Source organism: Eretmochelys imbricata, chromosome 1 (genome assembly GCF_965152235.1).
Source record: "Eretmochelys imbricata isolate rEreImb1 chromosome 1, rEreImb1.hap1, whole genome shotgun sequence".
Lineage (NCBI taxonomy): Eukaryota > Metazoa > Chordata > Testudines > Cheloniidae > Eretmochelys > Eretmochelys imbricata.
In genome coordinates this window covers 251,714,621-251,731,053 of record NC_135572.1, presented here as the reverse complement: position 1 = coordinate 251,731,053, position 16,433 = coordinate 251,714,621, and the positions used below count along the sequence as shown (strand labels likewise).

Below are 16,433 nucleotides of genomic sequence, written 5' to 3'. Positions count from 1 at the left end.
CGGATAGGAGCTGTAGGGAAACTGAATTTGGGATTCCTGAAAGGCGGAGACAGAAGTAGATAAAGCTCTGAATTCCAGGACACAGAGAAGGCTGCTGTTTTCCACACTGAATAGTTCCTCACACTCTGGGAAGGGCCAAGACCTGTTAACCTGTAAAATCCAAAGCCCTTTTTAGGGCACCACCCTGAGTAAAACACTGGCCTAAAAGCACAATGGATTGATTTAAATCCAAGTGGAAAGCCTCAATTTAAATCAGATTATAATCAATTTTTCTATTTGTATTACAATTATATACTAAAGAAAGGTGCATTCTCATTGGTTGATATAACCATTGAAACATGTTGATTTTCAACTAACTAGAACCTTTACACTAGATTTGATACATCTTTTTGCTAGTAGCTTGGAGGGTTCACTGTAACTCTAAGCAATTATTTCTTACTCTCACGTTTTAGAGAAGGAACAAAGTAGAGCCACCGATCTTGGCCTCTAAGGGACCTGTACTTCTCAAATAGAGAATCCCTGCTCCGCTAGCCGGGCAAGCGCCGGAGGCATCTTGAAGAAAAGCCTCTGGTTCAGCCAGTTTCCACCCTCCTAAACAAATCTGTCAGCTGGAGGGGCTCGGGCAAGGATCACCTCTACAAGCTTCGGGGGCAGGGGGCAGGAACACCTAAACCCCCCACACGCCTTCAAGCTGCTGAGTGGAGCAACTTTGTCCCCCCTCCCATAGACAACCCCCCGGAACAGTTGCCAGGGGAACAATCTCTTTCTCCCCCCCCCCCCCCAGGAAAAAAGCTGGAGGGAGTAGCCGTGCCTATGCTCCCCCGCCCCGCCAAAAAGTCTGCCCTGGGGGAGGTGCACCCCTCCACCCACTTAAGAAAAACTCCAGCTGGGTGGCGACCGGGGGCACCTGTCACCCTCCCCCCCCCGTAAAACAGTAACGACAGGACCAGCTGCGCGGGGAGGACGGTCAAGGAGACAAGTTTCCGTACCACAGCATGGCCGCCCCCATGGGGGGGACAGGGCGTGCCGTGGCAGCCGCCGTAAAGCAGCTCCGCAGTGCCACTGTCCCTTTCCGTACAACAGTATGGTGGCCTCCTTTCCCTGGCCCCGGCTGCACGAAGCTGAGGGCGGCGCGGTGGCCGTAAAGCAGCCCCCGCTTCCCCACGCCTGGCTGTCGCGCGCGCCGGTGCGAGTGGCCGCGGGGAGCGGAGCGCGCTGGTGATTGCGGGGCTGGGCGGGGGCGGCTCTCGGGGCGGCGAAGCGCTGCCTCCCCGCGTCGGGGGCGACATGGATCCCAACAGGATCATCCAGGCCCTCAAGGGCACCATCGACCCCAAGCTGCGCATCGCGGCCGAGAACGAGCTCAATCAGGTGAGGGGGGCGCGGCGCCCAGGGCTGGGCCCGGCCCCCCCCGCCGGCCCCTTCGCCCGCGGGGACGGAAGCCCGGCCCGTGGGGAGCGGGCGGGGGGAGTCCCGGTGATCGCCCCCACCACCCCTACCCCCACCCGGAGCTGGGCTCCCGGCGGCTGGGGGAGTCTCCGCAGTGCGCTGCCTGTCCCTCGCCGCTCTGCCCCTGGCGCTGCCCGGGGCCGGGGCCGCCTCGTCTCTAGGGCGCGGGGGCGGCGCTGCTCGTCCCTCCACCACAGCCTGTGTGTGTGTGTGTGTGTGTGTGTGTCCGGGGGGGGGGCTCCCATTCCCCCGGCCCCTGGGGGGCTGCGCTGCGGCTCTTCCCCGGCTTGGCCAAGGGCGGGCGGGTTCGCTCGTGGGAGGGTAAAATGGGGGCGGCAGAGGGGTCAAGGAACCCCCCGAGGGAGCCTGGGCATCACCGAAGCATCCTGCCCGGGAGCTGCTGCCAGCCGCTGCCGCGCGGTCAGGCGGCCTGTGAGCGCGGTCAGCCCCGGGCCTCCGGGCGCTGCTCTCAACCCGTCGCCGGACCCCGGCAGTGATCGTCAGGAAGGAGAGAGCTTGTGGTGCTCATCTCTACTGGTAGTGATGGGGGGGGGGGAGAGCAGCATAATATCCCCCCCCCGCGTCACCTGAGCTATCTATTGAGCTTGTTCATCCTGCCTGTGTAGATGGGGGAATCTGTCACTTTCAAGCATCTGACAGCTGGTTTTGTAGCCTCTGTGGAGTGGTGATAAGGGCAGAGCCAGCTCGGCCCTAGGCACCAGTGGACTCTAACTACAGGCAGCTCCTAAATGGAAACAGTGCTTAAAGGGAAATTTAAAAAGGTATAAACCTGAAGTACAGTAGGAGTGTTTCCACAATTAACAGGAAAATCTGCTGAGACATTTTGTTGTGAAAAGAATATTCCCCTGTAGTGTTTGAAAGCTAAGGCACTGCTAGTGCAACTGGCTATGTATGAACAGACTTCTGTGCCGCTGTGGAGTTCCTCTGACTTCATGGGGATCCTGTGTGGTTACAGAAGTCTGCCCATGTGGCACCCGTTGCAGGATCAGTGCCTTAACTTTCTTAACTAAGTTTGTGTGCTTAAAGATATGAGTCAGGAAATGTCAAAGTAAAGGTTGCACCTGAATTCTTAATGTGGTGGTCTTGTACATGTGCATTAAACTTGAAATACATGGTTGTGTACTCGTTTTTGAAGTAATAGATATAATATACAATACTTCAGTACATTGTATGTGCAGGTTGCAATGCTCATGTGCCCCACACCATTCACTACGAATATTGTACATTGACTCTCATGGATTCCTGACATATACATTAGACATATAGGTTATGTGGTGTTTGTGTATGTAAGGTTCTGGAAAAACTGTGATACTCTTTCTCAGATATCACAGTATATCAGGTGGTCATATAGTTAGACTATACTGTAATGGCACGAGGGTGTACAGTTAAGATTATGCCTGCAATCATAATTTTGACACTTTCTGAGTTTTGGTTTGTCATAAAATCTTCAAATTCTCCTAATATAGGTATTTTGATGGAATATAGAAGAATAACTTCAGTTTTGAACTTATTTTGAAGAGGCCCACCTTTTGGGGTCTTCACTATGTTAATTGAAATGATTAGTAAGGCTTCCCAGGATTCAGGTTCAGTTTAGAAATTTGTCCTTATTCTAATTTTCTACACCTGCAATTTAAAACCACTTCTGAATTAGTTATATCTAACACTCTCACTTTTAGTGGTGGCAAGTTCTGTTCACTGGTGATTGAAAATGGGCATTTGAAATGCTGTGAGGGGTGGTTATATCAATATGTGGCCACCTTCTTTCTTTTACAAAGTCCATATTTATCTACAAACCACAAAAACAAATGCACCAGTGTTTGTTTTATCCTTATTAAAAACAACATGTGGGAGCAAAACTACAATAACAAACTGCTGTATGTTTGGCAGGGTTAGAGCAAAAGAATGATGGTTTGGATTCCTGGATTCTGTTCCTGACTGTGCCATTGACTTGTTGCACGAGTGTTATAAAGCTTAAAGAAAGTTTTGAAGATTGTTAGGGTCATCAGATGAAAGATGTGATGACTGCAGATTACTAGTAATACAATTGTTATTCAGGATTCTGGTTCAGTTTCAAGGTTGCAGGGGTACTTAACAACAGTATTTTAAAAAGCATGTATTTTTTTAAGGAAAACTGACAGGATTTTTTTTTGGTTTTAAAAAGTGATTCCTGAAATTAAGAGAAATACGTAATATTTTTGGAGGCTTCCTGTTCCTAGAGTGAGTGAGCATTATGGATTTAATTGATATGTGTCAGGTTATCTTGTTATTACATACTAATGCATACAGCACTGGCTTTAACTGTAATCCCTCAGTGAATGGAACAAAAATGTTGCCTAAGGAATGAAAACTGGTAGATATTAGATATTCATTTTTGCCCTTGGAATTCTGAAACATTTCAGTGCTAACCTCTGGAGCAAGGCTTTAAAGCCTTGTCAAACTTTAGTAAATCCTATGACAATATTGACCTGGAATTACACACTTTTATATCTCAGAATTCAGATGCTGATTTATGTCATATACCAGCGATTATATCAAGAATACACCTCTTTTGGTGACTAATGGCTTGTCTAAATACAAAAGTTATACCACCTTATACTGGTATAGTTAAAGCAGTACAACCCCCTTAGTGTGGACACAGTTATATTGGTATAAAGATGCTTATACCAGTACTACTTTTTCCTGTGTGGGAAGGGGAACAAGCTATGCCAGTATTGCTGGGTTCATAGTAGAGGCTGTACTGGTATAACTATTTCAGTAAAAAATAAATAAATAAATAAATAAATCACATCCATAGTTAAAATAGTTTTGCTGGTACAAAATCTTTTTGTTGACCAGGCCTAAGTCACTTTTGATGAAACTGGCAACCTTTTATGGTGCCACTAGCTCTTTTTTATATAAGCCTCAGTTTTGATACCCCCACCCCTAATTCTCAAAAAAAAAAAAAAAAATCCTCCTTTGACTAGTGTCCTTATGGGTGCTCTACTGTAGGTGTGTTTGCATCCCTGCATCTCTGACTGGAGAATTTTCGTGACCGTCTCCTTTCAGCCTGTGCATGCGTTGCTCCCCCCCCCCCCCGCCCCACCCCGCTCTGCCATGAGGCTAACCATCAGAGCGATCCCTGATCACTGTGCAGGCAAACCCTCTTCAGTTCCTTCTCAGCCACCCCTGGCTAAAGACAGAGATTTAGCTGTCCAATAGTGCGGATCATTAACTTCTTCAGAATTGTTAATTTCAGCTACCTTTTTTGGAGCTTCCTTTTCTTTTTCTTTTTTCTTTTTTTAATCTTTATTACTAAAATAAATCCTACTTTATTTTGGACATAATTTTTCTTCAACACTCTCCTTCCCCTCCCTCAGGTCTGGGGACCCCTCTGGACACGGTATGCCTGATGAATTGGGCTTCAAGAAGTGTCTTAGGCCATGTCTACACTACCCGCCGGATTGGCGGGTAGTGATCGATCTATCGGGGATTGATTTATCGCGTCTAGTGTAGACACGATAAATCGATCCCCGATCGCTCTGCCATTGACTCCGGAACTCCACCACAGCGAGAGGCGGAAGTGGAGTCGACAGCGGAGCTGCGGCCGTTGATCCCGCGCCGCGAGGACGTGAAGTAGGTGATTCTAAGTCGATCTAAGCTACGTCGACTTCAGCTACGCTATTCTCATAGCTGAAGTTGCGTATCTTAGATTGATCCCCCGCCAGTGTAGACCAGGCCTTGGTTGCAAGGAATTTATCCTGGTGACTGATGGACTCAGTGTGTCCACTGCCTGGGGAGAGAACCACATATCATAAAAGTGTGGTTTGTGCCGACAGCTGAAGGTTAGATCCAGAAAGGTTAGAGAACTGAGACGCAAGGCTCTCTTAATAGAGGTGGCCCTTCAACCACCCTCTGAGCTGTGTCAAGACCTGGATGATGGGAAGCCTCACTGCAACCCTCTACTTCTAAGGGAGGTGAGCCCAAGAAGACACCCACAAGCCACTCACGCAAGACCTCTAAAAAAGGGCCGTGAGAATCCACAGCAAGCCCCGACCTAGCCGAAAATGATCTCCGTCTTGCTCACTGTCATCAGTACTGATGGCACTGAAGCTCTCTAAGTCTGGTACCCAAGGCTTGCACGGTACCACCCCAACAGAGCATGTTGTGGTGCGTAAGGACCAATGGGCACAGGCAAGGAATCATCAGTACTGACTGGGCATGAAAAATCCACAAAAGCTGGCCTGGGGAAGGCTCCTACGGTACGGACATTGACATCAGTGCCATCTTCGGCATGCCAGGCACCAGCGGACCATACTATCATATCCAGATCACTGACTCCTTCGGTGCAGATATCTTGGCACCAGCAATCACCAACGGTACCTTTAGCACTGCCGGACTTCCAGTACTCAACAGACCTTTTGTGTGAGATGCACTGGATTCGCCTTTATTCAGTACCGGGGCCTCAGTACTGAGTCCACCCAGAGCTCCAGACTCACCGGCAACATCATTCCATACCCCACCTTTTTCATCCACTGAGTCTGATAGTGAGCAAGAAGATGTGTTCTCCCGCCGCTCCTGTCACCACCCTGTGGTGCCCAATTCCAGTATGGACCTCAGCCGTACCATTCCTCTGATCCCCAGCCTCCTTGGTATGGGCAGCCACTGTACCAACCACTGCCTCTCCCCAATGGCCCTAATAGGATTATTGGCAGGCACCCAGACATCGTGCCTCCCCTGGCTCTAGTGTGGTCCATCAAGAGCCAAGGAGACATCCTCCTTCAGCTGCTCCATCGAGGGAATCCTAGCCCCTTGAACAATTAAGAGAAGAACAAGAGGCGGAAGTTGAGGAGGAAGGTATCCCCCATACTAATTTCTCATCATCATCACCAGACGGGGTGCTTTTAATTGTAGAACAAAAAAAGTTTATTATTTTTTTTTATATAGCGCTTTTATCCAAAGCGCTTTACAATAGTTATCTAACAGTACAAACAACATACGGAAAGATAATTAAGTGGTCCACCGAGATCCTCAGCAATTTTCAAGTGGCCTGCAAAAATAAAAGTTTGAGAACCACTGTTTTAAAAGATTCCAGGGCCACTCTTCGATCGCTCAGAATCTGCATGCCTGGGCAGAAGAGAAAAGATAGCTTTCAGCCTTTATTCAGATCCCATTTGTCACATTTCATCCCAGAGATTGTAAGAACCCCAGAGAAAGAAGTCCATGTTCCCCAAATGGAAACCATCGGACTCAACCTCCTTCACAGCCATCCACCTCAAAATGACAGTTTTGATGGGTTAGTCAAGGTGCTTGCAGACCATCCTCCTCAATGCTATCCAATACTGGAAAACCTCCCTCATCCCTATGGATGCCGTCTCACCCTGTTCCGCAGCACCTGGGAAAGGATAACCTCCGACAAATGGGTTTTGGAGATTATTGGAGATGGGTACTCAATCCACTTCACAGCTCCCCCCTGCCAACACCCGTCCCCGTCTGTCTTCAGGGACCCTTATCACAAGAGCCTGCTACGAGAAGAGATTGACCATCTCCTCAGCGTAGGAGCTGTAGAGTCAGTGCCCATACATCTAAGAGGCAAAGGCTTAGAGTTAGGGTTACCCAAGAAAAAGGGAGGTTGGAGACCCATACTAGACCTCAGAATGCTCAACAAATTTGTCAAGGCTCAGAAGTTCAGGATGGTCACATTGGCAATAATTATCCCAGCGTTAGAAAAGGGAGACTTGTTCTCGGACCTTGACCTTCAAGATGCTTACTTTCACATTTCAATCATACTGAATCACAGATGATATCTCAGATTCACACTTGGTCAAGACCACTACCAGTACAGAATACTGCTACTCCCCTTCACAGTGTTCTTTTGTGACAAAGTTCTGCTTAGACCACATCCAAAGTTCACCCCAAAATGATTTCCGCATTTCACATGAATCAACTCATTCACTTTCCAACTTTTATCTCAAGCTCTATCAGAATAATAGGGAAGCCATCCTCCATACGCTCGACATAAGGAGAGCCATGGCCTTTTATTTGGACAGGACAAGAGTTTTTAGAAAATTTCCGAGACTCTTCCTCACTGTTGAAGACAGGTCTAGAGGTACAGCGATTTCAGCACAAAGACTCTCTAAATGGGTCTCAAACTGTATCAAACTTTCTCAAATTTGCAACTTAACACCCCTATCTACAATCTGCACGCATTCTACGAGATCAGTTTCCTCATACAGTGATACCCTTGGAGAATGCAACAGACAGAAATCTGCAGAGCAGCTACCTGGGCATCTGCACATACCTTTTCAGAACACCATGCCATCCTGGGGGACTCTGCCGCAGACACCAGATTCGGCGCCACAGTACACTCATCTATAACAGACTCGACTCAGAAGCCCCAACCTCCAGTGGGGGGATACTTCTTGGGAGTCACATACAGTGGAGCACACATAGGGACACTATTCAAAGAAGAAGAAGTTACTCACCTTGTACAGTAACGATGTGTATCCCTATGTGTGGTCCATGACCTCCCCTCTTCTTTGGAGTTCTCATCATGAACTCAGCGGCAGAGAAGAAACTGAGGCGGGTTTACCTGCACACCGTTGGTTAGCCTCATAGCAGATGATGGGGAGCCGGGGGAGACAATGCATGCGTGGGCTGAGTGGATGCTGCTAGCAACGTTCTCTGGTCAGCAGCACAGGGATGCAGATACATCTACAGTGGAGCACCCATAGGGAAATTACGCAAAGAACCACCATTGATACTGCACAAGGTGAGTAACTTCTTTCTCTGAAATTTTGTGTGTTTGAGGGCTTTTATGAGCCTTCTTGTGTAAACCAGCCCTCCCTGGATATAAGGGTATAGTGTCAAGATGGAAATCTTTACCTGGTTTGCTGAAAAACCTGGTGGGAAACAAATAGACTCTGATCTTTCTGCTCGGAGTTGGCAAAAGTGGCCTGCCAGTTTGTGCATGATGGCCTTTATCCAAGACCAGTGATCTAGATTCCTTGAGCCCATATCATTCTCCAGAGCTCTTACATATTTGTTGTGTTGCTAGCTGTTACTGCTGTGGCATCATGTCAGGCTATGTTGACACTACAGCTTATGTCAGCGTAACTTATGTTGCTCAGGAGGGTGAATAAATCACTCCCCTGAATGACGGCATAAGTTACACCAACATAAGTGCCGGTGTGGATACATTTCATTATGGAAATTATCATTATCTCATTATGGAAATGCTACATCAAGGCATCCGGGCCATGAGAAAGAGACCTAATCGTGTATTTCTGAGCAGTTGAATGAGGTGCAGTCCAAGAAATGACGTAGTGTAGTTGTGTTCGATTTTTAGTTAAAGTTCTTCCCTTTCAGCTAGGAAAACTATCAAAACCACTAGAGCTGCCAAATGGTAAGCTATCTGAAGAGTATTGGTAAAGCTCTTCCAGAGAAGATGAAATAAAGAGAGCAGCTGGCATGCAGACACTGGCAAAAAGCTCTCTTTGAAACATCAAATGTCTGGAGCTGAGAGAAAAGAGATCATAACTGACTAATAACTACAGATGTTGCTGAGGCTGAAAAGTCACTGAACCATGCAGAGTTCCCTATTCCTTATGCAGGAGGATGCCCATTGAATTGTGGCAGTATAATGCTATCATATTTTCACCTTTTGATCGAGCATGCTTTGCTCAGAAGTTCACTAAGCAGTGTTTCCACTTAGAAGTTCTTCAGATGTGCTGAAAATGGAGTGTCTGAAAAGTTCCCAGAAAATACACAGAAACTTGTGGCTTTGAAATCTAATCTGTCTGCACTTGACTTTAATTATGTATGGCTACTCCAGTAGGTTTTCCAGATTTTTAACTTTTCTCTTATGTTACTATAAATTTAATTCAGCAGTTATACTGCATATAACAAAAACATTTGCCAAATATACTTCAATGTAATTTAAACGATTTACTGATTTAAAAGGGAGTGTGGTAGCATTTCCATTAAACTATGAAGTATTTCTCACCGAAGTGCTGTGTGTTTGTGAAGCAAATCAATATGCATTTGACTCTTTCTGGGTAAGTTTTAAAAAAAATAAAATAATTCAGAGACTTCTGCGGAGGTTTCTATTATCTGTAGTCAGTTTTGTCTCAGTATTTAGTATCTCAGAATCTCCAAAAAAGTGCCTTTGTCTCCTCACTAATGCCACTTCCTTGCCTATATGTTTTATAAATAAAGTTTTATAAATAATTATTTATGGTGCTGGAGGGGGTGAATTCGACATAAGTGAACTTCCTTTCAAACTTCACATGGAAAATCTCAGAATACTGTAGTAACTCTCTCAAAAATAGTCATCCTAATTTTCTTACTCATTTGGCAATACAATATTTTAAAATTTTTAAAAAACACGACTTTAACTATTGGTTGTTTTGTATAAATTTCAGTCGTACAAGATCATAAATTTTGCTCCCAGTCTACTACAAATCATAGTTTCGGATCAAGTTGAATTTCCAGTACGTCAAGCAGGTGAGCTAAATTCTTGTTTCATTTTTTTCCTGTTGTAAAAAGTCAATAAGATATTAAAACAAAGTGGTGAGCTATTGTCATGTCATTAAAATTAACTCTATTTTGGCCTTTAAATTAAAATAGTTCAGTGAAGGAGCCCTAATGACTTGGTGATTCGCTTTCGTGTGTGGTGGTGAAATCTGGTTATGGCACACCAAACCTTCTCCCTTACTTTCCTGTGTTTGTAGTGATCTCTCTTGGATTAGTTTTATTTCCCTGCCTTTATGGGCAAAATTTGGAAATATAGGAGGGCATGAGGAGATCAGATTTTTTCGTATGAGGAGAGGTGGAGCCCACACGAAGAGGGTATGTGGAGATCAGGGGATCTTATCTGAATGGGTCTGTCACTGTTTTGAATTCTTAGCTTAGAGAAATAGAAGTCCTTGTTAACATGGACTGAGTCAATGCTGGATACTTACAGACCCTTCCCGCAAAAACAGATCTCAAGAAAGATCCCTTAGATAAGTTATGGGTATAAAGCTAGCTAAATGCATCTTGAAGGGATTCCATATATGCATGTGACACCGGGTGTGTGGTATAGTTAATATTAAGCACGTGTGTAACTCTTTGCAGGGTCAGGACCTAAATTTTTTGTTTATAGAACATGTTGATTAATCCTGTACAATAGGTGGCTAAATGTGAACCTTTAATTAGTATAGCAAATATTCCACTTTTCCAAGAAGAGTTTGATGAGGGTTTTTCACTCACAGTTCTCTTTCTATCATATGAAATAGAATTTTCCATAGAAGGTGGGGGGTGGTTGAATTTTTGGAAAAAAAAAAAAAGTTAAAAAGACCAGTTAATCCCCTGAGTGCACTGGGGCATGCTGATGTATGTTGTTCATCTTGTTGGCCTGTATATTATCATAGATAATCCAACTGTGAATGGCATTGTTAGGACCATGTTGGCACAAAGGGAGGCACTTAATTCAGGATCCATGTGGTCATTTTAATAAAACAGAGTCTTATTTTAATTTGTCAGAACAAAACAAATTTATGTGTGGAGCATATTTCAGTATTTTTTTGTGGAGGAAGGAGGTGGGGAATGGAAAGACAGTACATTTATACCAAATTGCTAAATCAGCAGAATGCTACAGTTGCTGTGAAAGCAAGAATTTATTCAAAATCACAATCCATGTAGAAGCACATGTCCTGGTGTGACCTCAGTGTGTTAAGCTATTGTATTGGTCATTCTGGTCCTGTTTTTGTCTGAATACTCTGGTCGGTCTGAAAAACAAGTTTTTTAATTTCTTACATCAACTTGACCCTTTTAACACGCTTTGCACACAAACTACAGAATTTGGTTAATACTCTTCAATCTGTCAAAATTGAGAAAAATATTCTATTTGAATGTGCCTGATTCATGCTTTAATATGCTTTAAAATCCCAATCAAAAATTAACTAAAAGAAAAAGAGTGAAAGGATTAGTATTCTAAAGGTTTATTAAGAACTTTCTGCTAATGCTATGTCTGAAAGAATAGTTACAGGCATTCTTTAGGAGTAAATGATATTTTCAGCTAAGGATTACCAGATACCACTTTTTCATGACGTTTCATATGAGGCGATAGGGAACATCTCCGCGGAATTACGGAGAATTTTAATGTGAGATAAGGCTTGGGGAAGTTACAGTGGACCTCTTTGCTGGAATAAAAGGTATGCTCCATGCCAGTTCGATACCAGGCATTTCCCCCCAAGTAGAATGTACGGGCCATGCATATAGTTATGCTTTGTTTTAAGTCAGCCCCACAAAACACTACTTACTGAGGGTGAGTAGGTTATTCTGAGTGAAATACTGTAATTTCCATTCATTATAACTATGACAAATGACAGATGCGTAGCTTTTGTGCCTAGGCTGGTAAATTGTTGTGACAGTTTTGCAAAGCTGGTTGTAATAAAGAATACTGTCCTGTAAAGGCTGGCTGAAATAATCCCATATTCTGTTTAGGACCACACATTTGACCCTGATGTTTCTAGTGATGAAAAGGTTGGGTTTGTTGACTAAGATCTCCCACAACAACTGATGCTAAACTATCTATTTGATCTTATATTTAGTGTGACACTCTTCTTCAGAACTGGAAAAGGTACTAAGAGCTCTGTGTTGCTTGAAAGCTTCTCTCTCTCATCAGCAGATATTGGTCCAATAAAAGATATTGTTTCACGCATCTTGTCTCTCTAATATTTGCTAAAGGATAGACATTCAGTCATTCTTAGCCTTCTGCCCTGTTTTGTTGTTCAGCATCACTTTGTGCCACCTTCAGTTGTAATCCACATTGAATGGTAGGGACTTTGCTACAGAGCTGAATTTAAGCAATCCTCTTCATGCTGCTATGTTAGGATTTTTTCTGTAATTTAGCTGCCATTTACCTGAAGAACATGGTGACACAGTACTGGCCGGATCGGGAACCGCCACCAGGAGAAGCAGTATTTCCATTCAACATTCATGAAAATGATCGCCAGCAAATTCGTGATAACATTGTGGAAGGAATTATTCGGTCTCCTGACTTAGTGAGGTACGTTATACTGTGCAAATGTTGACTAAGAGCCTGACTTTCAGAGGTGCTCAGCCTCCGCAACTCCTTTTATTTGTCTCATTAAATTGGACTGTTTTTAACTTGCAAGTGTCTTCTGGTCACAATAAGAGATTTACTACAGAGCATAGAAAGTTTAAAGTAACTCCTGAAACTTGGTCTAATCACTTTCTGTTTATTTTACTAATTCAGAGGAGAGTGGTGCATGGGGCTGTCACAGTAGTTATTTCAGCCTGCCACTGACCCTCAATTCCAGATAAATACCATTCACATCATAGCCTAAAAATGTATTTTTTTGTGTGCAAAATCCTTTACTCAGCTGCTTTTATTACTTTTATACATGTTGGAAGAACTTATTTCAATTAATGTTTCTGGTACCAATGTTTTACAGACCTTAGGAAAGCTAAGATATACTTCTCTACTTTTGAGGACAGTGGTCTAATTCATAGGTTTATGACTGTTCATTGGCCTAAGTAAAATGAGTTTGATAGTATACATCAGGTTTCCAGCGGACCAGTATCCCTGTTTATAAAAACAAGAACAAACCCTTTTCCTTCACAAATGCTAACAAATGGCTTCCTTGTTGGTAGTCTAATCAGAAAGGTACTTGTGGGGGAATTCTGTGCCCAAAAATTAAAAATTATGCACACAATATTTTAAAATTCTGCATATTTTGTTTGATTATATTGTGTTATTTTGACACACCAGTTTCATTTATTTTGGTACTTTATTTCAAAATACCTGTCAGCAAGTATGTCTAACAATACAGACAACAAAAAAGATTCAGGAAATGTTTTTTGACAAATAGATTCCTTACTAGCCATATTAATACAGAAGTTTGAGTAATAATTCATTTATACTACAATACAGAAAATTACTTCCTGCACCCCTGAGAAGCAGTGCAAAGGCTTGGGAGAGTCAGGGGTAATGGGGAGCTGAGGGAGAGGGAAGTAATTGCTGGGAGCCTGGGAGAGAACCTGGAGGCTTTGTTGAGTGTGGGTGGGAGATGGGTTTTTTCGGGGTGGGGGGCAGGATTTTTAGGGAGTTGGGGAGCCTCCCCAATGCAGAGTTGGCTGACCCCTAGCATCTCCCATTCATTCAGGCACATCTGTCCCCGTCTTTCCTTGCACTCCCCTTTCCCTGTCCCCATGTGTCCCTGCACCCCACTCCTATTCAGCCTTTCGCTCTTTACTATCACCCCACTAGCTCCTGTGCCGCTGCCCCACTCTTCCCCCTCCTACTAGCCCTTCTGAACCCCACTCTGACTCCCCCCAGCAGCCATGTGTGCCCCGCTCTATCCGTCCCCCCATATACTGTCCCCACCTCAGCTGGCCCCACAAGCATGTCACTGTAAGGAAAAGCAGCCTTTGCTCCTTCCCTCTCTTTGGCTGGCTGCTCCAGCTAGTGAGCCAGCTGCCCTCTCTTCTGATGCCACAGCAGCCCCTGGTGGGCGAAAGGTGTAACTGCAGTACCTCTCCAGCAGAATGTATTATTCTGCAGAGGAAAAAAAATCTCCAGGGGATGTGAATTCTGCATGTGCGCAGTGGCACAGAATTCACCCAGGAGTAAGAAAGGTAAGGATTGAATGGCCGCAATGACTGAATAGTATCGCACACACTTCAGTTCTCATGCCTGAATTGTGAGACTCTCACATTTGAACCCTTTTTTTCACTCACGTTTATATCTGAAATCTCACTGAATGGAGCTCGGGACTGGGAGCAGGAGCCCATGTATTTCAGTAACAAAACCACTGAAATATGGCCTGGTCATCCCTCCATCATGCGAGCAGGGAAAGGTCTCCACCACTACAACACCCAGCTCTGGTTATTTCCTCCATGTTGGTGGAGTGTGCCCTGCCTCCATCCACTGCCTGCGGAGCCTGGCCAGAACCTTATGGGCTCTCCGCTCCCAAACAATCAACCAGTGGGGAGGCAGTAACTGGAACTGTGTGGGATGGGGTGGAGTCAGATCCTGTGTTGATGGGGCAGCAGAGCATAGCATAGTGGAGTGGTATGAAGCAGCAGCTTCACTAAAAGACTGCACCCATGAGAAACTCAATCTTTAAAAAGAACTTTTTCTGGAGCTGTGACTCCCCCTGTGTTTCTGTAATGTTGGTATTAGTATTCAGAAAATCCCATGCGTTACAACTTTTCCAACTTGAGATCTCTGGTGCTGGTGACTAGAATTTCTATTAAAAGCAGTGGTCTCTCCAGGCTGAGGTTGTAGCACAGTGTAGGTGTGCTTGCACTGCTATTACCTGTACTGTTACTGTTTAATGGATAAATAGAGTCCTACAGTCTCCCCAGGCATTGTTCCAGAACCACAGTCAGCACTAAGTTTGGCTATGTGTACCCTACGCGGCTTTTAGCGACATGGCTGTGCCGGCACAGCCATGCTGCTAAAAGGCGCGCAGCGTAGCCTCTGTTTGTCAGCCGGAGAGCGCTTTTCCTCGACAAAACTTTTGTCGTTTCGGGTGTATGTGTGGGGTTTTTTTTAATGCTTCTCGGTGACAAAAGTTTTGTCTTTCGCTTGCGAGTGTAGACAAAGCCTTAATCTGAAAAGCACAAAAAAGTAGAGCAATGCTGTGGAGGTTGTCACCTTCTGCTTGCCAGAGCAATGGTAGGAGGGTGCAGATACAGAAAGATGGCAGTGTGAAGCACAAACTGCAAAGGGATGAGAGGGAGGCAAAGCTGAAATGATTAAAAGATTGAGAGCCCCTTGCTGAATAATGACATCCCTTCTCTGAGTGTCTGTATGGAAAATTGCAAAGAGAATTTTTTACAGTAGAAAATTAGGTAAAGAGAAGATATTTTTGCAGACTTTTTTCATCCCTTGGCAGAGTCAAGAGCACTGATTCCTGGATGATCCAAGGGAAATCATAATTTGGTGAGGAAACTTCAGGCTGGATCACACACAAGACAGTTTCATGTTATAAAAATTTGCAAGCTTACATTTTGTTGTTGTTGCTGCTTTTAATTTCATGGGCACTTAAAAAAACCCCTACAGATTAATTTTCAAAGGGTAGTGCTAGTAGGTTTCATAAAGAAATTGTATGTAACACTTGGTAGGTGTGGAGAGATAAGAGGATGGGAGAAAAAAGCAGCTAAAAAAGCCTGAAGGATGAAAAGTGAGTTCCCTTAACATTAACTTCAAGTCTTTTTTGTTCTTCCTTTCTCATCTCCTGGCCCTCCGCCCCTCAAACTCTTCCTGTGTTCTCAAAGTATGTATAATCCAGTACATTGTATCCATTAAATAATGAGATTCAAGATCAGGCCTTTAATATAAACTGTTGGCTGTTAACATATTTATCTTCTTATAACATGTTGCTTTTTCTTCCTTTTTTAGGGCCCAGTTGACAATGTGCCTCCGTGCTATCATTAAGCATGACTTTCCTGGCCATTGGACAGCAGTTGTAGACAAGATAGGCTATTACTTGCAGTCTCAGAACAGTGGGAGCTGGCTTGGTAGCCTGCTGTGTTTGTATCAGCTGGTGAAAACTTATGAGTAAGTGGATTTCCATCAGTAGAATAGAAATCAGGGTTGTTATCTCAGTTGATTTCTTCACTTGGAAAGAAGCCAGAAGAGTATTGACAATTCTGAGGGGAATTCAGATGAAGGATGGGAATTTCTGATGCCCATATGCTTGCTTTCTTTTATGTAAATGACAACTATTCATCATGTCTATATTGACAGCAATTTGAGAGCAGAAAATACAGCAGCAGTCAGAGTTTTAGGGTATGTCTGTGCTGCAGAGAAAAACCCATGGTGCAGAATCTCAGCCTGGGTCAGCTGGCTCAGGCTGCAGGGCTAAAAATAGCAGTGTAGATGTTCCTGCTCAGGCTGGACACCAGGTCCTGAAACCCAGTGGGGAAGTGAGGGGGTCTCAGAGCTCAGGCTCAAGCCTTCCCGAAAATGT

The 16,433-nt window shown here is 44.5% G+C and overlaps 1 protein-coding gene across 2 annotated transcripts in view; it reads left to right on the top strand.

The window, feature by feature from the left end:
* Positions 1-1,184: 1,184 nt before the first annotated feature.
* IPO8 (importin 8) overlaps positions 1,185-16,433 on the top strand; it is a 65,819-nt gene continuing 50,570 nt past the window's right edge. Inside the window, exons 1-4 of one of the 2 annotated variants that reach the window (XM_077827645.1) lie at positions 1,185-1,371; positions 9,870-9,951; positions 12,343-12,499; positions 15,863-16,021. In XM_077827645.1, the coding sequence (XP_077683771.1) occupies positions 1,288-1,371; positions 9,870-9,951; positions 12,343-12,499; positions 15,863-16,021 (482 nt within the window). In that variant the 5' untranslated portion in view covers positions 1,185-1,287. The remainder of the gene's footprint in view (positions 1,372-9,869; positions 9,952-12,342; positions 12,500-15,862; positions 16,022-16,433) is intronic. The other variant, XM_077827653.1, reaches the window with a different exon arrangement.